At 47.6% G+C, this 24,598-nt stretch overlaps 1 protein-coding gene and 1 long non-coding RNA gene across 4 annotated transcripts; one reads left to right on the top strand and one right to left on the bottom strand.

Moving 5' to 3' along the window:
• On the top strand, positions 1–24,598 carry LOC146026662 (uncharacterized). Of its 3 annotated transcripts, XR_014454514.1 has the most exons (5): positions 1–186; positions 20,541–20,717; positions 22,315–22,421; positions 23,917–24,029; positions 24,304–24,598. XR_014454514.1 is itself a non-coding variant. In XM_083157507.1 (4 exons), exons 1-4 carry the CDS (start codon positions 167–169, stop codon positions 24,346–24,348), a joined length of 285 nt encoding a protein of 94 aa, XP_083013633.1. In that variant the 5' UTR covers positions 1–166; the 3' UTR covers positions 24,349–24,598. The 3 variants fall into 3 exon arrangements, 2 of the variants coding, with proteins under 2 accessions (XP_083013633.1, XP_083013624.1); XM_083157507.1 differs by lacking the exon at positions 20,541–20,717; XM_083157498.1 differs by lacking the exon at positions 1–186 and having other exon boundaries at positions 20,385–20,717.
• On the bottom strand, positions 22,721–24,369 carry LOC146026677 (uncharacterized). Its single transcript, XR_014454515.1, has 3 exons — positions 24,298–24,369; positions 23,790–24,009; positions 22,721–22,943 (listed from the first exon to the last, which is right to left on the bottom strand). It is a non-coding gene; the product is annotated as an uncharacterized LOC146026677 (long non-coding RNA).

Raw genomic sequence — 24,598 nt, 5'->3', positions numbered from 1 at the left:
GTGAGCAACAGTTGGTCAGTGCAGTCTGTGAGGAGAAGTCCAGGGAGAAAGTGTGGCAGATAGTGGGAGCACAGAGGATGCTTATACTTTCTGGGGGTATGCAGAAATGGCTCATCAGTTGCTGGGAATCCCTCTCAAGTTTTCGCTGTGACCAGTCGGACTGTAAATGATAAAAGGAGAGGTGTGGTGAGTCCAGCCCCAAAGTACATGCATACCTGCAGGGCCGGATTGGGATTGAAATCCGTCCTGGGAATGGGGGGGGGGGGTGCTGCTAATGCTATGGCCGGGGGAGGGGGGGGCTGCTACGCACCAGCAGGCTTCAGGTGCGTCCACCTGCAGGGACCAGCGCCCGCAGCCTGGTCACAATGTGCAGCAGAGCCCAAAACAAATATGGCCGTGACTGTTGTACCCTATATATGCAGTAGAGAAAGTGCTTCTCTTTCCTCTACCGCATATATAGGGTGACGCCAGTGGCAGCCCTGGAAGCACGGTCGGTGGCCCAGCCAGAGGGAAATCTGGACCGGCCCACCGGGAAATGGCCCAGTCTCCCAGTGGGCCAATCCGCCTCTGCATACCTGTACCAGCGCAGGAAAGAGGTGTTCTTATAATTACCTACACAGATGTATACATGTTAAAGACATTTTACCTCAGAAAAGAACGTTTTACCTCAGAGAGCTAAAGTCCGCTATATTTACACAGCCACAGACAGAAAAGAGACATTTTACCTCAGAAAGGCTACAGTAGGCTATGGGCATATGCAGCCACAGGGCCAGATTCTCTAAGCTTCAAAAGTAATAAAATGGAGAGTGATAAACAGCCAGCCAATCAGTTCCTACCTGCCATGTAATAGGCTGTGTTTGAAAAATCCGAAGGATACCATTGCTCCACTGACCTGCTGACTTCAGGGACATCATCTACCATCTGACGACTTCTGTATGCAATAATAAGCAAACTAGCGCTTGCTGCAAGCATTACAATGTTGCATAGAAAACGGAACCGGTATATTAAAAATAATTATAAATATAATGATAATACTTATTAATAGGCACAGGTAAATTAGTACCACAATAATAATTGATACCATACTTAATCAATGAAAAAGTCACTTTTAACTGAGGAATCTGGGTGTTTGTGGCCCAAAACGAGTTGAGCTCTAGAACTGTGTCACTGGGACTCCCTTAACCCCTTCAGTGGCAATCCCGGAAAATTCTCGGGATTGCCACTGTTTTGAGCCGGGCAGCGCTGCTAAGTTCACTCACTGATCTCGGCTCCCTCCCCTCTGCGGCACCGCCTCCTCCTCCCCCTCCCCTCCGGGTTTCTTATTGAAGTCCCCGGCACAGGCTTATGACAAGCCGGCTGCCGGGGATAGGTACACGGCGTGGGGGGCGCAGGTCCGGCAGCCGCTGATTGACAGTTCAGCGGCGCTGCCCGGACCCAGGGAGGTAGTGGTGTTTTTTTTTTAAGGGAGTGCTCCCCATAAAAAACTCACCCAGTGGGGAGCGCTCTCAAAAAAAAAACCTCACCACTGAAGGGTTAATAACCTGGGCACTAACTGGACTACGCTGTTTGACTCCATCGTATCCTAAACCTACCACCATTTCAGCTTAGTACAGAGGACTTTGCACTTGCTGACATCTGACAGAATTAACTGAGAGATTGTCATGGTTTATATTATATTTCGATAAATACGTTGGTAGTATGTATATGGATAATAACTGATGGACACTTAGAATGAGGCCCTAGTCCAGGATTGGGAACAAATTGGGACTTTTTAACTGATTGAGAATGTTATCAATTATTATTGTGGTACTTATTTACCTGTGTCTATTAACAAGTACCATATATACTTGAGTATAAGCCAAGGTTTTCAGCCTTTTTTTTTTGCTAAAAAAGCCTCCCTAGGCTTATACTTGAGTCAGTGGCTTTGAACATATGCTCGGCTACGGCAATATGACCGCCGGCCTCCTGCACTAGACATGTCCTCAGTGCAGGAGGCCGGCGGCCATGTTGCTGTAGCCGCGCCTATGTTCAAAGTGGAGCCGTGAAGCGCCGTGTAGCAACTCATCGGCGGGTGGCTGGATGCAGGACCAGGTCAGTGGTGGCTGGCGCATACCCCCTCACCCCCGTGGAGCCAATCAGCAAGTGGTGTCCTGTGCACGGGGAGCAGCCAGTGGTGTCCTGTGCAGGGGGAGAAGCCTTCTGTGCAGGGGGAGCAGCCAGTGGTGTCCTGTGCAGGGGGAGCAGTCTCCTTTGCAGGGGGGGCAGCCTGTGGTGTCTTGTGCAGGGGGATCAGCCTGTGGTGTCCTGTGCAGGAGAAGCAGCCAGTGGTGTCCTGTGCAGGGGGAGAAGCCTCCTGTGCAGGGGGAGTAGCCTGTGGTGTCTTGTGCAGGGGGATCAGCCTGTGGTGTCACAGGGGATCAGCCAGTGGTGTCCTGTGCAGGGGGAGAAGCCTCCTGTGCAGGGAGAGCAGCCTGTGGTGTCCTGTGGAGGGGGAGAAGCCTGTGGTGTCCTGTGGAGGGGGAGAAGCCTGTGGTGTCCTGTGCAGGGGGAGCCATCTTTGGTGTCCTGCTATTATGCAGGGGGGGGCAGCCTGTGGTGTCCTGGTATTATTATACAGGGAAATTTACCAGTAGCTGCTGCATATCCCACCGTATGCTTATACTCGATTCAATAAGTTTTCCCAGGTTTTTTGTGATAAAATTAGGTGCCTCGGCTTATATTCAGGTCGACTTACTCAAGTATATATGGTATATTTATTGTTTACATACCATTTTAATTCAATAGTGTATTGATTACAGCAAGCGCTCTATAGCTGGGTTTACATTTGTCACATTGTTGCTGTTATTTTCCTGATATTGTGTTGTGTGGGCCTGAATGGGTAGTTCAGGTATTTGAGTCCCTGCTGTTTGTATGAAGTTTTATTATTTGTAAGTTTTTACAGGGTATTTCTACATTAACTCCTACAATAAGCTCTATTTTGCAATACAATTTATTACAGTTGTTTGTTTTTTCTATTGTGTTTTGTCCATACTTGCCTACTTTTGAAAACTGGTTTCAGGGAGATTTTAGCTGCTAGAAGAATGCGCCGTGCCACCGAGAGGGTGTGTCCTGCTCTGCCCAGAGGGTGTGTCTAACTTCCCCTGTGGGCGTAACTATTGCCATTGAGGGGTGTGACCTGCAGTGGCAGAAGAAAACTCTGACACAAGGAATGTGGCCAAAATTCACATTCTGACACAGGGAATGAGCCAAAATTCACATTCTGACACAGGAAATGAGCCCAAAATTCACATTCTGACACACAGGGAATGTGACTGAAATTCACATTCTGACACACGGAAAGAGCAAACAAAATAATCACATTTTGACTCACAGAATGACGAAATTCACATTCTGACACACTGAATGAACCGAAAATCACATTCTGACATACAGAATGAGCCGAAATTCACATTCTGACACAGCGAATGAGCTGAAATTTACATTGTGACACACAGGGAATGTGCCACAAAATTCACATTTTGACACACGGAATGAGCAAAAAAATCACATTCTGACACAGGGAATGAACCGAAATTCATGTTCTGACACAGGGAATTCTGCTATGCGGGGGTGTCTTCACAAGTGCCAGTTCATCCCAGTTTTTGCCTGCGATGGGGAGCACAAAACTCCATAACAGGCAGCATCTGGGATTAACTTACAATTGTAAATACACTCCTCCCCCATCCCACTGCATAAAAGCATATACAAAAAAAAACAAAAAAACTGTGGACTGTATAGAAACTCATCTCCCCCACATGCATGGCACATACCCGCATTCTAATATTACTGCACTTTGCAGCTGTCAGGATCCCCACTGTTGGGTCCAGCTTGGAGTTTCCCGCTGATACTTCACTGTGACTGCTGCCACTCCTCCACATTATATACACCCCCACATTAGATACACCTCCCACATTATATACAACCCCCTCCCCCACATTATATACAACTCCCACATTATATACAACCTCCCTCCCACATTATTTTCACCCCCCACATTATATACACACCCCACTCCCCCACATTATATACATCTCCCGGTACTCTTTACCTAGAAGGGCGCCCATCGCGACCATCGAATGCACTAAAAAACGGGTGCGATGCGATGCCCGCGATGGCCGCGATTTCCCATAGGGACCAATGTTAAAAATCAGATTGGACGCGATTTTAGTGTTCAATGCCTCAATGCCCGCGATTTTTCCATAGGAAACAATGTTAAATGGGCCACAGAGCCCTAATAGTCCCCCTGAAGTGTGAAATGGCCCCCACAATTTTTAACGGCACCCCACGATCAACGTTAACCCGAAGCGTGGCGAGCGCAGCGAGCCCGCGAGGGGCGGCGGTACGCGTCCTCCGACCTTTTCATACCCCCACTATCCACGTCGGCGTGGAGTTGAGAATAGAATAGTGTGGCGAGCGCAGCAAGGGGACGCGGATACCTTCACAGGTAAACGCGTCCCCTCGCGGGCTTCACAGGTGTCCGCGTCGCCACGGACACCTGTGAAGCCCGCGAGGGGACGCGTATAACTGTGAAGGTATCCGCGTCCCCTCGCGGGGCTCGCTGCATTCGCTATGCTTCGGGCTCGGTGGCTCGCTGCGCTCGCCACACTATTCTATTCTCAACTCCACGCCGTCGTGGATAGTGGGGGTATGAAAAGGTCGGAGGACGCGTACCGCCGGCGCTCGCCACGCTTCGGGTTGACGTTGATCGTGGGGTGGCGTTAAAAATTGTGGGGGCCATTTAAGACTTCAGGGGGACTATTAGGGCTCTGTGGCCCATTTAACATTGTTTCCTATGTAAAAATCGCGGGCATTGAGGCATTTAACGCTAAAATCGCGTCCAATCTGACTTTTAACATTGATCCCTATGGGAAAATCACGGGCATCGCGTCGCACCCGTTTTTTATGTACCCGCGATGCCCGCGATTTTTTACCCCCGACGCCCGCGATTGTAATCGCGGGCGCCGTTCTAGGTAAAGAGTACCCATCTCCCACATTATATACACACCCCCACATTATATACACACCCACTCCCCCACATTATATACACCCCCCACATTATATACACACCCCACTCCCCCACATTATATACACCTCCCACATTATATACACCCCCCACATTATAAACACACCCCACTCCCCCACATTATATACACCTCCCACATTATATACACCCACCCACATTATATACACACCCCACTCTCCCACATTATATACACCCCCACATTATATACACACCCCACTCCCCCACATTATATACACCCCCACATTATATACACACCCCACTCCCCCACATTATATACACCCCCCACATTATATACACACCCCACTCCCCCACATTATATACACCTCCCACATTATATACACCCCCCACATTATAAACACACCCCACTCCCCCACATTATATACACCTCCCACATTATATACACCCACCCACATTATATACACACCCCACTCTCCCACATTATATACACCCCCACATTATATACACACCCCACTCCCCCACATTATATACACCCCCACATTATATACACACCCCACTCCCCCAGTATACACAGCACTCACCTGGCTGTGTTGCTCCAGCCTGGAAGGTGCAGGGACCCGGCAGTGTGGTGGGGAGGCAGCTCACCGCAGGCTCAGTCAGAAGCAGGAAGAGCAGGGAGAGCTGGCCTCACGGAGCTCAGTCAGTGTGGTGGGCGGGGCCAGCCTCTGGGAAGCAGCATAGCTCTGGCTGTTAGCTCTCTCATCTCTGCTCCTGCTGATGCCCAGTCACACACAGTGATTTCCTGTCAGCTGCAGTGTTACAGGTTACAGCAGCTCCGCCTCTGGCTGCGAGCCCCGACCCCACCATTTCCAGACGCGTGCTGTGGAGGGGTCCCAAACCAGGAGGAAAGGGGGGGTATGCGGGGCAGCGGGAGGCTTCTGTAAAAATCGGGAGCCTCCTGCAGGGCCGGCAACAGAAATCTTGGGGGAACATATATTAATATTTTGGGGGCCACCAACCCCTCAAGCTAGTAGTGGTGTGGAGCAGGGGCGCAGGGTGGGAGTATTGGTGGCAAGAAGGACCATATAATGGCTGCCCCCAGCGCAGACAGCCTCACCTCTGGGGACACGGGGCAGGGCTTAGAGAGAAAGAGGCATGGAGGATCAGAGGGAGATGGGGCAGAATTCATAGAGAAGGGGACATTGAGGATCAGAGAGATTGGGGCAGGGGTGAGACAGAAGGGGCCATGGAGGATCAGAAAGAGGGGGCATGGGGCAGGGCTCAGAGAGAAGTGTGCATGGAGGATCTGAGAGAGTGGGGCTGCCGTGAGACAGAAGGGACCATGAAGGATCAGAGAGAGGGGGCATGGGGCAAGGCTCAGAGGGAAGTGTGCATGGAGGATCAGAGAGAGGGGGGGCATGGGGCAGACAAAAGGGGCCATGGAGGATCAGAGAGAGGGGGTATGGGGCAAGGCTCAGAGAGAAGTGTGCATGGAGGGTCAGAGAGAGGGGGCATGGCTCAGAGGGAAGGGGACACAGAGGAACAGATAGAGGGGGCAGGTATCGGAGAGAAAGGCAGGTGTACCTGCTGCAAGATGTGATGGTCAGACAATCCTGCAGTTTGCTGGCAGTACTGATTCCAGGCTTCATCAGCCTGAGAGCTCCGGAAAGTGCAGAGTGCTGTATATCAGCCTCTCCTCCATACAGGCCAGAGCCAACAATCATAGAGCCGATGTTGTGCTGCTTTCATGCACATGACAATCGGTAATTGATTTCTTTGACCTGGAATAAGATGAGAACTAGTGGGGGCTGTGGAGAAGGAGCTTTATTGTCCAGCCAGCCCTAGCGGTGAGTATAAACTACTTCCAGAGCCACCCTCCCCTCCCTAAACCCCTGTCTGCCTCTGGGTCCCCTCAGAATCATGAGGCCCGTCACAGTTGTCCCCCTACACCCCCCCTGTCGCCGGGCCTGGCCTTCCGCTAAATGCGGGATGGTAGGCAAGCCTAGTTTTGTCTCTATTTGGAAATGTGTTCTCTCTTAAAGTGCTATGTGTTAATGCTTTTGTTTGTACATTTACCATGTCTCTCGGATAAATTGCTTACTGCAACAGTAAAATTTACACAGACCAGTCTCCATTTCTCCATTCCATTAACCCCTTGAGTGGTGGGTTTTGCTGGGGCAGGACAAACCTACCAGGGCAGGTTTATCCTGCCCCTGCAAAACCCACCACAGACAGCTGGAAGGCGTCCCCCCCCCTCCCCTTTGCTCCGGCATTATTACGCCGGAGCTTCCCTGCAGCCGCTCTGCCTCTCACCCCTCTCAGCCGCATCGCCTGTCACATTCTGCAGTGACGTCGGCGGCAGGCTGGGGGATGTTCGCGGCTCGGGAGGACTCGGGTTACTGAACTGTCCCGAGTCCCCCCGAGCCTGCCGCCGACGTCACTACAGGTCAGATGATTGGCGGCTGGCGCCAGGGAAGCTCCGGCGTACGATCGCCGTGTACGCCGGAGCAGAGGGACCCGGGGGGGGGGGGGGGCAACAAGAGGGGTGGGGAGGGGCTGACTGAGGGGGGGACCCCTAAGGAAGTGCGCCAGTGGTGCTCCGATGGAGACACCACTAGCGCGCACCTTCAGTAGTGGTATGCCCGGAAATTTTCCGGGACAGCCAGCTGTGGCAGCGCAGCTGAGCCCGGAAAATCTCCGGGCATACCACTTAAGTGGTTAATCACCACGGGAACCAGTTGGTATTTCCATCAATCCTTCACTCAGCATGCAGGATCTGTTCCAGGCCTCTCAATTGTTGCAGCACACCAAGCTCAGTATGAGGCTTGGGGTCTTATTCTGGTTCACTCCTTCTGAAAAATTCCTTCTTAGATGGACAAAACCATGTGCACTGCAGGTGGGCAGATGTTACTTGTGCAGAGAGAGTTAGATTTGGGTGGGGTTTTACTTCAAAGTGAGATCTATATTGCACTGTAAAAATAAAGCAGCCAGTATTTACCCACAGAAACAGAAACAAAATAACTCACCCAAATCTAATTCTCTCTGCACATTTTACATCTGCCCCCCTGCAGTGCACATGGTTTTGTCCATCTAAGAAGGAATTTGCCAGAAGGAGTGAACCAGAATAAGGCCCTTGTTCTTTGTGTCAATAAGTCTGAAGTGTCGAATGTAGCAACTTAAGCATCCTGGAACTCACAATAGAAACAATGCTTGGGACCAGAAACATTTTGGATAACGGATTATTCCGTATTTTGGATTATTTTTATATCTGAATGAGGTATCTTGCAGTTATATTGTTTAAATACATCCATCACATGAAATACAGATGGAGTCTCTCTCATCCAGCCCGACATGGCACCGTTTCTGGGTGTATCTCGGTTCAGGCTTGCTGGGTCGGTGCAGTCAGTGCCGGGGTGCAGTAGAGCAGAGCTGGGCTGTGCTGTAAGCGTGCCTCTGGAACTTCCTGGATGGTCGCATTCCGGGCAGATGTCGTACCTGGCACATGGTGATACTAGCGCCAGGTCCCCACCTAACAAGAAGTACTCCATCTGTACACACAAATATATTTTATTTGTGCATGAAACAAGGTTTTAAAACATGAAACAAAGGTTGTGTCGTATCTCAGGCTTTGAATTTGAATGCCAAGCAATCATTTTCTTGTACATATTTAGTTCCAGTTACATATCATGTTCTCAGTAGTGCCAGTTACAGATATACCCAGTAAAAAAAAAAAAAGTACATTATGGTTTTTGGAATAATTAAATAATGGCTATTTGGATAAGGAATGCTCAACCTGTTTTTCTATTGGTACTGTTGAGCACTGTCTTCTGTCTTTAAGGATCCCTTCAATACTCAGCAACTCATTTCCCTCAACTATTACATGATAGGCATATTAATGTGTTTATTTAGAGACTTATCTCATGAGTAATATAAGCCTGCTCGAAACAAAAGCTTTGAAAGCTAGTCTTCTACCTTCTTTGTTTGTGCATGTGTGAGGCTATTCCACATATCCACTACTCTTTTTGTGAAGTAATTTTCCTTCAAATTTCCCCTGAATCTTCCTCCCTCTAGTTTCAGTGCATGTCCTCGTGTTCTGTTGCTCCTCTTTCTGTGAAGAATGTCTCCCACCTGTACCTTGTTAAAACCCTTGATATATTTGAAAGTTTCTATCATGTCCCCCATTTCCCTTCTCTGCTCTAAACTATACATATTAAGATATTTTATTATTTCCTGGTAATTTTTGTGATGTAGGACATGCACCATTTTATTTTGTACAATCTCTAATGTATTTATGTCCTTCTGAAGATATGCCCTCCAGAACTGTACTCTAGATGAGGTCGTACCAATGACCTATACAGTGGCATTATTACTTCTTTCTTTCTACTGCTGATTCCTCTCCCTATACAACCAAGCATCTGCCTTGCCTTCTTCATTGCTTTGTTACATTGCCTGCCTGCCTTTAAGTCGTCTGAAATAGTGACACCTAGAACCCTCTCCTCCTCAGTAGTTTTCATTATAGTGCAATTTTACTATATTTAGTGTTTGGATTTTTGAGACCCAAGTGAATGATTTTTGGCATTAATATAGTTGCCATTCTCTTATCTACCTAGATCATCAATCATTTGTTTTACCCCTCCTGGTGTGTCTATCCTGTTGCATACCTTTGTGTCATCTGCAAAAAGGCACATTTTACCCTCAATTCCATTTGCAATATCACTAATAAAGATATTAAAAAGCATTGGTCCAAGTACAGATCCCAGGGGTTCTCCATCTAAGGGGGGTATTCAATGTGGGGGTCACGGCAGTCGAGCTTGCTCGATCGCTGTGACCCAGTCCCGTTCTCGGTCAGCTTGACCGAGAACATGCAGGCAGGATTCAATGTCCCGCCTGCTGGGGAGCGAGAAGGGGGAGTGGCCGGGAAGAGGCGAGCTGCAGCTGGCAGCTCGTCACTTTATGGCCATTATCAGCAGAACGAGCCCGACAGCTTGTCGGGGAAGACAGCATTGAATGGGGCCCGGCGGGCATCTCCCCAAGGGGAGATGCTCGCCGGTGATTGAATATCTCCCTTAGAATCCAATCCCAAGCTTTCAAGTTTATTTAACAGTCTGCGATGTGGGACAGTGTCAAAAGCCTTACTAAAGTTTATATAAGCTACATCTACAGCCCACCTTGATCTATTACTTTAGTCACCCAGTCAAAAAAGTCAATAAGATTTGTTTGACATGATCTTCCCCCAGTAAACTCATTCTGTTTAGGATCCTGTAAATTGCTGATTTTTAGATATTCTACAACTCTTTGTTTTAAGAGTGTTTCCATCAATTTACCTACTACTGATTAAGAGTGTTTCCATCAATTTCCCTACTACTGATGTAAGGCTCACTGGTCGGTAGTTGCTAACCTCTTGCTTGCTTCCACTTTTGTGCAGTGGGACTACATTTTCTATTTACCAGTCCTCTGGGATTACTCCAATAGCTAGTGACTGGTTGAATAATTCTGTTATTGGTTTTACCAGCTCCCCTTTAAGCTCTTTTAGTATCCTTGGATGTATCCCATCTGGCCCCATTGATTTATCCTTTTTTAGTTTTGAGAGTTCTGTTAGGACTTTTAAATGTACTCCTCTGTAAATGTACTTGTTTCCCCTTAATTTTTCTGACTATACTTGCAATTTAGCTGTGGCACCTTCCCCTCTCTTTCAGCAGTGAATACTGAGCAGAAATAATTGTTATGATCTGCTATTACATTGTCTCTGTTAAGAAGACTTCCACTCTCTATCTGTAGTCTTTACAAACTGACTGGGCCATTTTCTCCTCAGCCTGTGCTTTTGCACATATGATTACCTTCTTAGCTTCCTTCTGTCTAACAAGATACACATCTTAGTCTTCATTATTCAGCATTTGCTTATTTCTTAAAGGGCAACTTTTTTGCTTTCACATTACTTGCTACGTCTTTCGCAAACCACACTGGCTTCCTTTTCCTTGTGTTTTTCCTAACTCTTTTGACAAAGTTTTGTTGCTTTCAGTATTGCACTTTTGCAATTTTTCCCACTTCTCCTGCACTCCTTCCAAGTTTCTCAACTCTGCCAAAGAATCCCTTATAGAGTTTCCCATCTCTACAGAATCAGCCTTCCTAAAATTGAACACCTTTTTTGTGTGCGATGAGTCGGTCTCTGTCTTTATTCTGAACCATACTGCTTGATGGTCACTGGATCCCAGGTTTTGCCCCACATTTACATCAGATATTCTGTCCCCATTTGTAAGTATTAAGTCTAATATTGTGTCCTTACGAGTGGGCTCCCTCACCAATTGCTGGAGGGATGCTCCTTGCAGCTCCCAGTTTACATCAGGAAGATTTAAGTCTCCCATGATTATTAACTCTTCTTTGAATTCCATTTTATTCATGTCCTGTAATAGGCTCTTGTCAAGTTCAAGTTCCTCTTCCTGCCCTGGTGGTGTGTAGATTACCCCTATACAAAGAATCACCTTCTTCTTGATAATATCTTTCAGATCAAAAGCAGGGTAAAAATGCCATACAATAGTGTCTAAGGTTATTGAAGTCATTTTTTTAAAAATACAGTTATTCATGTAGGTCATGGCAAAGTCTAGGGTGCTTTCAGATTTGCGAGAAATAGCTTTAATTTGCAGTTCTTCGTGAGGTAAAATTTGTACTTGGATCATTCTCACAATTCTTAAGCAATCTCTGTAATGACTTCCATTTTTAATATGCACTGTACAGATTGAATCAAGCCTTGTGCTTTAATACCCTAGACAGATTGTACTGTAAAACAGCAGGCTGCCATCAGTCAACACTTCTATTAAGCATTATAAGCTTAACGTCTATCATTTTCAAGCAGCAGAAGAAAGAAATAAATGCAGAATGAATAATCTTAGTATAATTTTAAAGCTTAGTTTCGATATAGAATCTTGTTAACTGGTTTTGCCCGTCATCAGTAAGATTTCCGGGCATTTCATTATTTTACTTTGTAATAGTACAGTTCTGCATACATTTGTGCCTTATGTGAAAAGCATATTAAATTATTAAACTAGGAAGACTTATTTATTTTAAGATCTCTTGTTTGGAAATGCATTATTCAGAAAGTTCTGAGCTGCAGAAATAAAACACAAAACTTCTGCTGGATTCCAGGTATTTGGGGGCTGATTCAGCTCAAGACAGTGCCACAATTAATAGATTGTTTCAGGTCTAAACTTTTTTCATGCACACCCTTATATACACCCTTACACCCTTACATGTACTGTATCATGAGGTGCTATCATGCTGGGAGCTGTAGTTCTGCAAAGAAATACATGCGGTGCCTGATGCACACTCTATAAAATTAAGCTCTGCTATCCAGGGGCAGATTGGGACTCGAATCCAGCCCAGGAGCGGGGGTGTGTGTGTGTATGCAATGCGCGCGTGGGGGGGTGGCGGGTGTATGTAATGCGCGCCCGGGGAGTGGCGGCCTTAAGCTGGCCATACATCAGAAAGATCGATCTTAAGATCGATTGCGCTCATGATTGTGTACAATTTCCCTTGAAATCCCTGGCAGTCCTTGGTGGTTTTTGGACACACAATCTACTCACAATCCATCATTCAATCACTCATACAATCCATCTGCTGATTGATTGTATGATTGTGTACACAAGATGTGCACACAATCTGCATACAATCCATCTTACAATCAATTGAGATTGTATGATTGGGCACAATATATTTCTGATGTATGGCCACCCTTATATAAAGCACCCCAAGGGGGGGGGGGGGGTGGAGGCAGGGCAGAGGTGGAGCTGGGAGCCTGGGAGGTGCTGTGCACGCATGCGCAGCAGCCCTCCCATGGCCATTTTGGATTTTGGGCAAAGTGCTGTGGACGCTGCCTGCGGCCCAGCCAGCCCAGGGTGGAGCGCGGCCAAACCCTTTTTAATGAGTTTTGGGCCGGCCCACTGGGAAATGGCCCGGATTCCCGGTGGGCCAATCCACCCCTGCTGCTATCTCATATAGGCCCTTATTCAGATCTGATTGCAGTACAAATTTGTTCTCAAAATGGCTAAAACCATGTGCACTGCAGGTGGGGCAGATGTAATATGTATAGAGATTTGTGTGAGTTATTTTGTTTCTGTGCAGGGTAAATACTTGCTGCTTTAGTTTTACACTGTAATTTAGATTTCAGTTTCAACACACCCCACCCAAATGTAACTCTCTCTGCACATGTTAAATCTGCCCCACCTGCAGTGCACATGGTTCTGCCCATTTTGAGAATAAATTTGTACTGCAATCAGATCTGAATAAGGGCTATAGAGCAATAAATTGAGGTTCTTGGAATATTTGTTGGCCAAGAAATACTAGCCCACCAACTGCGTCAAGGTAACCTCATAAATATTCTGGTAGGTCCAGTGGTGTAGTTAGGTGCCACGGCGCCCGGAGCAAGGGCATGTTTCGCGCCCTCCCCCCCAATATGTCATAGGTGAGGCTCCTGCGCAGTGAAAAGTTGGCACGGACCAACATTATACCACACACCGTAATGCCCATTGCACATTTTAGTGAACTTTGTAATTCCAATTACACATAAGCCCACACCTGATGCCCATGACATACTATATAACACTCCGCAATGCCCATGACATACTATATTACACTCCGCAATGCCCATGACATACTATATAACACACCGCAATGCCCATGACATACTAGATAACACTCCGCAATGCCCATGACATACTACATAACACTCGGCAATGCCCATGACATACTATATAACACTCTGCAATGCCCATGACATACTATATAACACTACGCAATGCCCACGACATACTATATAACACTCTGCAATGCCCAAGGGGCTTCATGGGGCTTCATGCTTGATGCCAAGGGGGACTGAATTTGCTTGTTGCCCAGGGGTGCAGAACTGTGCAGCGGCCCGCTCCCGGCCGCTGTGCATCAAGGTGGGAGGATGGGTGCAGCAGGGTGGTAGGGTCGGTGGGTGGGTGCAGCAGGGTGGGAGGGTTGGTTGGTGCCGCAGGGTGAGTGGTGCAGCAGGGTGGGATGGTTGGTGGGTGCAGCAGGGTGGGTGGGTGTGAGCTTGCAGCAGGGTGGGTGGGTTAGTGCAGCAGGGTGGGTGGGTGCAACAGGGTGGGTGGGTGCAGCAGGGTGGGCGGGTTGGTGGGTTGGTGCCGCAGGGTGGGTGGGTGCTTGCAGCAGGGTGGGTGAGTTTGTGCAGCAGGGTGGGTGGCTGCTTGCAGCAGGGTGGGTGGGTGGTTGGGTTTGTGCAGCAGGGTGGGTGGCTGCTTGCAGCAGAGTGGGTGGGTTTGTGCAGCAGGGTGGGTTTGTGCAGCTGGGTGGGTGGTTGCAGCAGGGTGGGTGGGTTTGTGCAGCAGGGTGGGTGGGTGCGCGGGTGATGCAGGGTGGATGCAGCAGGGTGGGAGGGTGCACCTTACCTCACCCCTCCCCCTGCTGTGCTGCGCTGCGTCGCGTCCACCCCTCCCCTCCTCCTGGCTCCCCGCTGTGTCCGGGAGAAACTGCAGTGCTGCTATGTAAAATTCATATCTCCCGCTGGACCGCTAGCCAATAGGCGCTCGCGGTCCAGCAGCCACCAGTTGATTGGCTTCTGGACCGCAAGCGCCCATTGGCTAGCGGTCCAGCGTGCGGGAGACGTGTTGTGAATTTTACATAGCAGCAGCACGTCTCTCGTGGGGGAGCGGGCAGGGCAACGCTCCGGCGCCAGGCTAGCTTCCTGCTAACGGAGCGTGTGCTCCGCCGGCTCCGGGTTTGCTATGCCTCTGGGTAGGTCCCTAATACTAAGTTCGAACCCGGGGTGCAGCACCCAAAATAAAAGCCAGCAAAAGCCAGTTGCCTATATAACACTCTGCAATGCCCATGACATACTATATAACACTACGCAATGCCCACGACATACTATATAACACTCTGCAATGCCCAAGGGGCTTCATGGGGCTTCATGCTTGATGCCAAGGGGGACTGAATTTGCTTGTTGCCCAGGGGTGCAGAACTGTGCAGCGGCCCGCTCCCGGCCGCTGTGCATCAAGGTGGGAGGATGGGTGCAGCAGGGTGGTAGGGTCGGTGGGTGGGTGCAGCAGGGTGGGAGGGTTGGTTGGTGCCGCAGGGTGAGTGGTGCAGCAGGGTGGGATGGTTGGTGGGTGCAGCAGGGTGGGTGGGTGTGAGCTTGCAGCAGGGTGGGTGGGTTAGTGCAGCAGGGTGGGTGGGTGCAACAGGGTGGGTGGGTGCAGCAGGGTGGGCGGGTTGGTGGGTTGGTGCCGCAGGGTGGGTGGGTGCTTGCAGCAGGGTGGGTGAGTTTGTGCAGCAGGGTGGGTGGCTGCTTGCAGCAGGGTGGGTGGGTGGTTGGGTTTGTGCAGCAGGGTGGGTGGGTGGGTGGCTGCTTGCAGCAGAGTGGGTGGGTTTGTGCAGCAGGGTGGGTTTGTGCAGCTGGGTGGGTGGTTGCAGCAGGGTGGGTGGGTTTGTGCAGCAGGGTGGGTGGGTGCGCGGGTGATGCAGGGTGGATGCAGCAGGGTGGGAGGGTGCACCTTACCTCACCCCTCCCCCTGCTGTGCTGCGCTGCGTCGCGTCCACCCCTCCCCTCCTCCTGGCTCCCCGCTGTGTCCGGGAGAAACTGCAGTGCTGCTATGTAAAATTCATATCTCCCGCTGGACCGCTAGCCAATAGGCGCTCGCGGTCCAGCAGCCACCAGTTGATTGGCTTCTGGACCGCAAGCGCCCATTGGCTAGCGGTCCAGCGTGCGGGAGACGTGTTGTGAATTTTACATAGCAGCAGCACGTCTCTCGTGGGGGAGCGGGCAGGGCAACGCTCCGGCGCCAGGCTAGCTTCCTGCTAACGGAGCGTGTGCTCCGCCGGCTCCGGGTTTGCTATGCCTCTGGGTAGGTCCCTAATACTAAGTTCGAACCCGGGGTGCAGCACCCAAAATAAAAGCCAGCAAAAGCCAGTTGCCTCGGTGCAGCACACAAGTGAGTTGCTAAGGTATTAGTGAGTTAGCAAGAAAGAAGCAATAGCTAGGGGTTTAAAAGTGTTACAAAAGTGAAAATACTAGAAAGTATAATTAGGGGAAAAATAAATAAATAGTGCTAAATAAATATTATGGTGTGCCACCCCAAGGCAACTCAGCCATGCCAACCCAAGGGGAGCCACGCCCCAAATCCATCCCTATTATACTTTCTAGTATTTCCAGTACTTCTAGTATTTAACATGTGTGCTGCCCTGAGGTGACTGACATTCGCTGGCTTTTTTGGGGTGCTGTGCCCTGGGTTCAAACTTAATATAAGGGACCCACCAGATAATTTATGAGGTTACCTTGACGCGGTTGGTGGGCTAGTATTTCTTGGCCAATAAATATTCCAAGAACTTGTGGCTGAGCAGGACCACATCCCTTAAAAGGGGTGTGCTGACCACTCAGCCCTGTGCACCAGCCCCCCTGTCCTGATTGAGACCTGGTGGTGTAGAGCGTGCTGTCCGGCGTCCCCCAGCAAGCGCTGGGCAGATTGCTGGGATTGGGTTGAACACCGCTGGCCGGAAGTGACGTGGCCGGGACTGGCGGAAGTGATGCGGGGCATCCGGACACTGCCGGGCTGAAGAGCCCTGCATCCCCTGGTTACCAGGAATGCAGCGACGCAGAAGTGCGCTCGACGTCTACAGTGAGCGGCAAAGGGAGCTGCTGCTGCTGCTCTGTGCGGCTGACATAGTGATAGTGCACTTACAGTACTTCTCTTTATGCACTTCTCTTTATGATAACCAGTGATAGTGCACTTACAGTACTTATCTTTGCGCACTTACTTCTTTTTACAATGACTAATGATAGTGGGCTTACTTCTCTGTACGCACTTACTTCTCTTTACGATGGCCTATGATACCGCACTCCCCAAGGTCTAAAGACACTTGTGCCTAACATTTGTTGGTATGTGAGAACCTGCAGAAAATAACTGTATTCAGCAAAATGGATAAACAAATTCCCAGGTTAGCAAACAACAAGCAGGCAGTAACTCAAGAGTGGTAACACAATGGCAGCCAAAAGGAAGTCCCGGATAAAAAAAATGAACCCAGTGAGTATCAGAAGTTCCTCTGTTTGTAGGGACAAATATACCAGAACAAGATTCCAGAATTCTTGGCAAGGTAAATTATAGAAACTCTTGAAAACATAAGTCCAGAAAGAATTTATTTAGCTTGACAGGCAGGAACAATGACCAGCAATGACTTAAAATATCCAGGCATCAAGTGAAATCCTAGTTGACAATTGATCAGTCAATTACCTGACACATGGACACATGCCAAAGTCACAATAACAACACCTCTGTTAAGAACCAAACCTGCAGCTAACAACATGGGAAGCCTGGTGGCACCTGCTGACAGGGAATGGATTCTGCCAGGAAATTTGACAGAGCAGAGTCTTAACAATACAGATACACCACATATTATTAAGCACCCCTTTGGAAGCCTATGGAAGCTGGGTTCAGTTAGGCTGCGAGAGAGCCCAGTTAGTCCGTGGGGTGGAGTTAGGCTGCAGGGGGTAGTCAGGCTGTGAAAGGTTTAGGTGCTGTAGGAAAGGCTGTTTGGAGGGATGGGTTAGGCTGTAGGAGGAGGTCAGGCTGTGGCAGATTAGGGTTTAGGTAGTGAGGGTGGGATAGAAAGCTGTACTTTCCTGAAAATTTATAATCCAGCAAAATGGATAATCCGTTACAGTGCTTGAACCAAGGATGCTGGATTATCAATGGTAAAATGGCAGAAGTAGGACAGTGCACAGGGACATGCAAACACTTGGAGGTTGAGGTCAAAACTGGGTCAGTGAGGGTGTGGCCTTGTTGCCGAGTGGGGTGGAAGTGCTTCCATAGAGCTTTTACCCTGACGCCGTTTAATAAGCCCTTTCCTGGCACTGTGCCAGTTTTACAACTGTGTGGGAGACCCAGCAGGGTAGGATTTCTGAGCGACACATCTGTCTCACAACAAGAGAATTCAGACTTGGATGACTCTGATCACTCCCCTCATTAGAAAAGATCTCAGCTCTTTATTTAAGGTGGTACAGGAGACTCGGCACTCTGTCCAGGCTGCACAGTCTGACGTATGTACATGAATCAGTCAGTTCCCTCAAGACCAAGCTTAATGATCTTGGTGACAGGATCCACCAACTGGAGTCTAAGGTAGATGATGTAATTTCGACACAACGTGACTTTAATACCGATCTACAAACTTTGAAGCAAGAGGTCCAGCTCCTACTCAACCATCAAGAGGACCAAGAAAATAGAGCACGTCTTAATCTCCTCATAAGAGGCATCCCTAAAGAGATCGATATGATCAATTTGGACAATTATCTTAAGAATCTTTTTTCATATCTTTCTTCCACTACTTCCAAAGATCACATATTCCTGGACCGAGCACATAGAGCTCTCTTTCCTTGTTCACAGGACTCTTCCCAGCCTAGGGATGTGATTTTGCACTGTCACTATTTCACGTCTGAAGAAAATATTCTTTGTGCAACTTACATCAGTGGCATTCCAAGGTCATTCGCATCCAAATTTATCAAGATATTGCCCCTACCACATTGCTTAAGCGGAAGGACTTTATACCTGTGACGACCCTTCCAAGAGAAAAAAATATATGTTATAGGTGGGGCTTCCCATTCTGCATTTTGATTTGGTATCAGAATCTATTCCATACTGCTAAATCATTGGAGGAAGCTCAGAGCCTTCTGACCTACATGGGACTGTCTATGCCTTCCCTGACTGCAGATGTGTCTTCTAGTAAACAACGTCCCCAACCCTCTGCCCCACTCCTGGCACTCCTCGAAGATTGCTGAACCAAGATAAGTCAAAAGTACCTTCTGCAAGAAAGTCTGCATCTTCTGAGCCCCCACCCTGAACTTTTCTATGTGTTTTGATTATCTGGTCCTATACACTGCAGACTATTTTCTTTAACAACATGGTGGTACCTTGGTTTGTTTTCTATAATACTTTGCTGATGCTTTTTATATCATTGTTGCATTAGACTCTACTGTTACTATGTTATCCTGTTAAGCATTAGTTGATTTACAGATCAACAGATTACTTTTTATTTTTTTACTGCTGATCTATAATGTCCAGTCTTGCTCTATGCTATGTTGATTTCTCTCTAATGGCTTTTTTTCTTAGATGGTGATATCCCTTCTCCTGTTCCCAACCCTATAGATCAGAGGTGTCCAAACTTTTTGCGATGAGGGCCAGATTTGGTGAAGTGTAAATGTGTGGGGGCCGACCATTCAGCCTGACATTCTCTGAATCTTTAATCACTTCAGAATGGTCATCCACTCTGCCCCCATTCACTCTATGTCCCCCAGCCTGCCCCTCCTTCACTGTATGTTCCCCACTCTGCACCCATTCACTCTGTCCCCCAGCCTGCCCCCTTCTCTTAATGTCCATCAGTGCCTCCATTCATTGTATGTCCCCAAGCCTGACCCTCCTTCACTGTATGACTCCCATTTACTGTATGACCCCCATTCACTATGTACCCCACTCTGCCCCCATTCACTGTATGTCCCCCAGCCCTGCTCCCCCTTTTCTGAATGGCCATCACTGCCTCCATTCACTGTATGTCCCCTAGCCTGACCCTCCTTCACTGTATGTCCCCCACTCTGCCCTCATTGACTGTATGTCCCCCTGCCTGCCCCCTCCCTTCTCTGTATGTTACCCAGCCCCTTGTGTGAGCCAGAGGACAGAGAGGCAAAGCAGGAACTGCAAGGACTGGAGATGGTTGGGCCCCCGTTGCCGCCCTCCTCCACACTGCATGTTACGGGAGCAAGCTTCCCCCTTGCTGCCCCCCTCCCCAAACACTGCTGTCACTGTGATTGGGGTGATATACGATTGCAGCAGCGGTAGGACACCAAACAGTTCTGACTGTGGCGGCCGGCACCTCCTCACTGCAGCAGACAGCAAGGTAAAGGCGCTCGCCGGGGCCCCACCTTTAGTGTCCTGTGCTGTGCTTCCCACATCTGATGCTCTGCCCGCTTCCAGCTGGAGGCTGTGGGCCACTTGAAATGACAGCACGGGCCGCATTTGGCCCCCGGGCCTGACTTTGGACATGCCTGCTATAGATAGTTTAGATAGTTGCTATATGCAGTGATAGGAATGAAGAATTTCCCAGTATGAATCTTTTTTTTTTTAAACTGTAATATGTGTTGTTGGACTCATGCCAGAAATGGGTTTTCTGGCCATGCCCCCCCCCCCCCCCTTAATGGGTTTTATGTCTGTGCCCAGATTTTGTCACCTAGTGACTTTTTCTTAGTTCCCCTTGACCAGCAATTTTCCCTTTTATTATTTGTTTTTATTTTACTTTTTCAAAGGGTCATTTATATTATCCTATGATGTTTTGGTTGTTTCTTTATTTTGCATGTTTCTCACTGTACTCTCTTTCACTGGTATGTACTCCATTGGGAGGACCAGAGGTGTCTCTCTGTCTCCATTGCCATGGCTTTTAGAATTTATTCACAGAATGTATCCTCCAAATGCTCTAAACTTTATATGTCTCTTAAACATTCCAGAAGTGACCTTGGATATTTACAGGAAACACACTTCAAGAAATCACTCCACCCAGAGTTGAAATCTAAAACTTTCCCCCTAACTTTTCATGCTTGTGATGCCAACCAGAAAATAAGTGGGGTGTCAATCCTCTTATCCTCTCATCTAACATTTGAAGTACATTCATGCAGACAACGAAGGTAGATGGCTTATATTAGTTGGGAAGATTAACAACACCTTATGTACCCTGGTTAATGTATACACCCCAAACCATAATCAAGCCCAATTCTTTAGAAAAATTGATGCCTTGCTATCCAAATATACTAAGGGTGCCCTAATTATGGCTGGTGATTCGCATTTTTATCGCATCCAGATGTTTTCCCATTCTAAAGTATACAAATCACTTATTTAATGGCATGCGCAAACGGAATTCGCATTTGTGAGGTGTCTAAAAATCGCACATTTTTCAGACCAGGTTCTGATGGGCGATTTGGCCCAGAAGCAACTTTGGTCAAGTGCAGAAATGGTTAATTTTCTCACAGGTGTCCTCATTGCTATTCATAAACTGCCCTACATATACCCCAACATTATTAAGGACACCTGTGAGGGTTTGAGAGATGGAGATTGTGCAGAGTGATGTGGAGTTGGCTCTTTGTGATTTTGACCGTTTGGAGGAGCTGCGCAGGAGGAGGCATGAAGCTGCGCGCCAGTTCCAGGTACCCCGAGTACTGCATGCTTTACGTAGGTATCGTGCTAGGCTGTACGAGGACTCCCTCTCTGATTGACAGGTCGTGAGGATGTTTAGCCTGAACCGCAATAACCTGTTGGACTTATACAGTATGAGCAGTTGAGAGAGGATTTAGACCCTTACGGATTTAGACCCTTACGAGGGTGCCAACTATGCAGTGTCTGGGCTGCAGAAATTAATGTGTGCCCTCTACTTCTTGGCCACAGGCCTCACTCAGTCTGTGACCTCATGGTCATTGGGGGTCTCACAAGCCACTTTCTTTAAGCATTTTACTCAAGTGTTACTTGCCTTTAAGAAGTTGTGGCGCACATACATCAGATTCCCACGTTGTGAGTCTAAGTGGCAGGACCTTAAGGTGGCTTTCTATCGGCTCTCATCATTTTCAAACGTGCTGGGAGCCATAGATTGCACCCACGTTGGGTACCACACGTGAGGGGACACGTCTATGTCAATAGGCGTGGGCGGCACTCTCTGAACGTGCAGATGGTATGTGATGCTATAATAAAAGCAAATCAGGCGCAAAAATAAGACAATTTAGAAATGAATAACAATCTAATTAATTAGAGCGTCTGCGGAAGACAGCGGCTTATATGTATTAACGGTAACAACCTCAGTACCAGCTATTTGTGAGTGACCCCTGACATAATAATTGGAATCTAACAATCTGGTGGTTTTTGATGTCCCATAACATTGGATGACATTGTTTCCCCTTTTTTTCTACATACACAAGGCACCTTTTCCCATATTATTAAATATCAATTTAAGTGCTGGCCAGCCGAAAATATAAGGGAATATTAAGCCATTATCAATTAACTGAATGAGGATCGATTGCTTACTTCTGGTGGAAATAGTGGTTGTTTTTAATTATTTGTATATGTATTTTTATCTCTGTCCTTTATGAACTGTGGTGTTGTATTTATATTTATCTTTATTTTTAATTATTCTGATCTTTATTTATTATAAATTATCAATTACTTATCTAATGCGCTCTCTGAGGGATATATCTCTTAATTTTTTTCGGTATGTGATGCTACCCTGAAAATTCTCAGTGTGGTTGCAGGCTACCCAGGGAACTGCCATGACGCCTATTTTCTGCGGAACTCAGTCCTCTGGGGCCGATTCCAGGACCAACAAATGCCAGAGGGCTGGCTACTTGGTAAGTATATTTTGCCATATACAAATGTTTGCCCTTTATGTATAGTGTTACAATGTGTAAATTAAGATACTAAGAAATTACTTCACTCCTGTGGAGTGTCCAAATAGTATGTAAACTATACCCACAACTCCATTAAATCCTTATTACCATTTAAATATGCAGTCAGTCTGGCTAAAATATAGCTCTGCCTGTTGCTTCAACCAGTAATTAGCAACAGCAAGTGTACCCTGTACTAATGTGCCTATTGTTTTACATCTAAAGTGGCACTGTAGTGTGTACTCCCCTCTGATATGTCCCTCTCCTTTACCAGTTTTTTTTGCATATTGGTGTTGTTCCACTTACTCATGTAACACCAATGCACATATGTTACCATATACTGCACTGACCTCATCTTTTCTGTAAAGGTGACTCAGGATATGGGTGTCTTCCGTGGCTCATGACACCTCTGCGTTCCCCGGAAGGCCCTGCACGGCACCGCTATAATGAGGCACACGTTGCCACCCGCAATGTTGTGGAACGCACCTTTGGGGTGATGAAAAGTCGTTTCAGGTGTCTGAATGGATCATCTGGTATACTGCTTTACCACCCAGCAAAAGTAGTGATGATTGTCCAGGCTTCAGAGCCTGCCTTATCCAATTTGATGCCCTAGACAAGATTTTTGTTGCCCCCCCCCCCCCCCCCCACCCGCACGCCGATTTCCCAGCACACATGCATATGGATGTTAAGCATAAACCAGGCCCATAATGTTTAGCCACCAGGGTGCCCTTTAGTAAAAGAACATGCAAATGTTTGTTTTAAATAGTTAAAATATACATGGATGCTGAGTTTACTCACTATAAAAATTGATCTGTACTGCGTCACAGTCCACCCATGTAGTTTTCTGTTGAAGTGGTACTGGGAGGAAGAGTGTATGGTGGTGAGCCGCGTGACTGTAGTGCTTGGAGTCAAACTGACTCCGCTAAGGACCTTGGGAGTAGGGGCAGCTGCTGGGCATGCGCATCAGCCCTCCTTTTCACAAGCTCCCATTTTTCTTATGGGCAGCCGCGCTTATTTCTAGTGTACAGTGCCGCAGCACTGAACAACGAGCGCATGCTGCGGCATAGTGCACTACAGTGGGCGGGTGAGTGCGTGAGCGGGAAGGCGCGTGCCGGGCGTCAGCTCATAGCCAGCGGCGCTGACATTTGGCTGAGAGGCTGAGTCATTTCTGACATATACGTGTGTCCAGGGTGGTAGCCATCCTGACTTGTGCCCCCACAGCAACACGGACACTGCTGGTCATTTTTTTAACTTGTTGAAACAAGTTTCTAATGTAGCCTTGAATATTGCCAATTTAATGGCTTTGCATTGACATAAATTCAATTTACTTACTTTTAAATGTGTGCAATCTGTTCAGGGGTGGTTGGTGTGTGGGGTGATTGGGTGGGTGATGGTTGGTGGGGTGTCACTACAGTTGTTGCCTTTTCAGTCATTGATGTAGCATTGGTTTCTTCATCAGGTGAAAATGATTGTACGGGCTGGAGTATGATGTCCATATCTGCATCTATTATTTCCACTGATTGTGTGGATTGCTGCAGTAGTTGTGATGATCCTGTGGAAACAAAACATTTGGTAAGTATTCAACCGTAAGAGTGCAGTATATGTGTCCTTATATGTTACTAAGGTGTCTTGTTGGTTATGTCACATCACAATGGGTATTGTGCACTTACACATGTACCCCGTGACTTTATGAAAACATTGATAATAATAATGGCTGCTTCTCATTACATTCATTTCCATTGGTATGTAGCAGCAGGAGATGAATGTAATGTAGGCTATTGTGCAAGTAACATGGGTGTGTGTACTGTATGTGTAATGCTGTCACATTCTTTTTGATTACCTGCAGCCTCTGCATCAGGACCAATTTGTCTGGATCGCTGTGGTGCGGTAGCACTTCAGGATGGCTGATCTGCAAAGAAAATGATGGGCAGGTGTTAGAGACCTTGCATGGACAGCATTTATTACCAGCATGAATGTTTTTTGTTTTTTTTCAAATAATCCCTGAGACACACATGGATGATATTAACCAATAATTTATATACATTAATTTGCTATATTAAATTTAATATAAAAACATTTTTTTTCAATTGTTTATCACTCAAAAATGCCTGGAATTATGCTGTATGGAGGCATTTCAGCTA

This window comes from Crinia signifera, chromosome 1 (genome assembly GCF_055691185.1).
Source record: "Crinia signifera chromosome 1, ASM5569118v1, whole genome shotgun sequence".
Classification (NCBI taxonomy): Eukaryota; Metazoa; Chordata; class Amphibia; order Anura; family Myobatrachidae; genus Crinia; species Crinia signifera.
This window is presented reverse-complemented; position numbering and strand designations above follow the sequence as displayed.

What these genes read in the sequence shown, in the direction of transcription:
- LOC146026662 (XM_083157498.1), top strand. Translation starts at nt 20,467, where the DNA reads ATGGCTTTTAGAATTTATTCACAGAATGTATCCTCCAAATGCTCTAAA. An exon ending in GCCAGAGGGCTGGCTACTTG is followed by an intron (nt 22,422 to 23,916) that starts GTAAGTATATTT and finishes TTTCTTCATCAG; the next exon opens with GTGAAAATGATTGTACGGGC. An exon ending in CTGTGGAAACAAAACATTTG is followed by an intron (nt 24,030 to 24,303) that starts GTAAGTATTCAA and finishes GATTACCTGCAG; the next exon opens with CCTCTGCATCAGGACCAATT.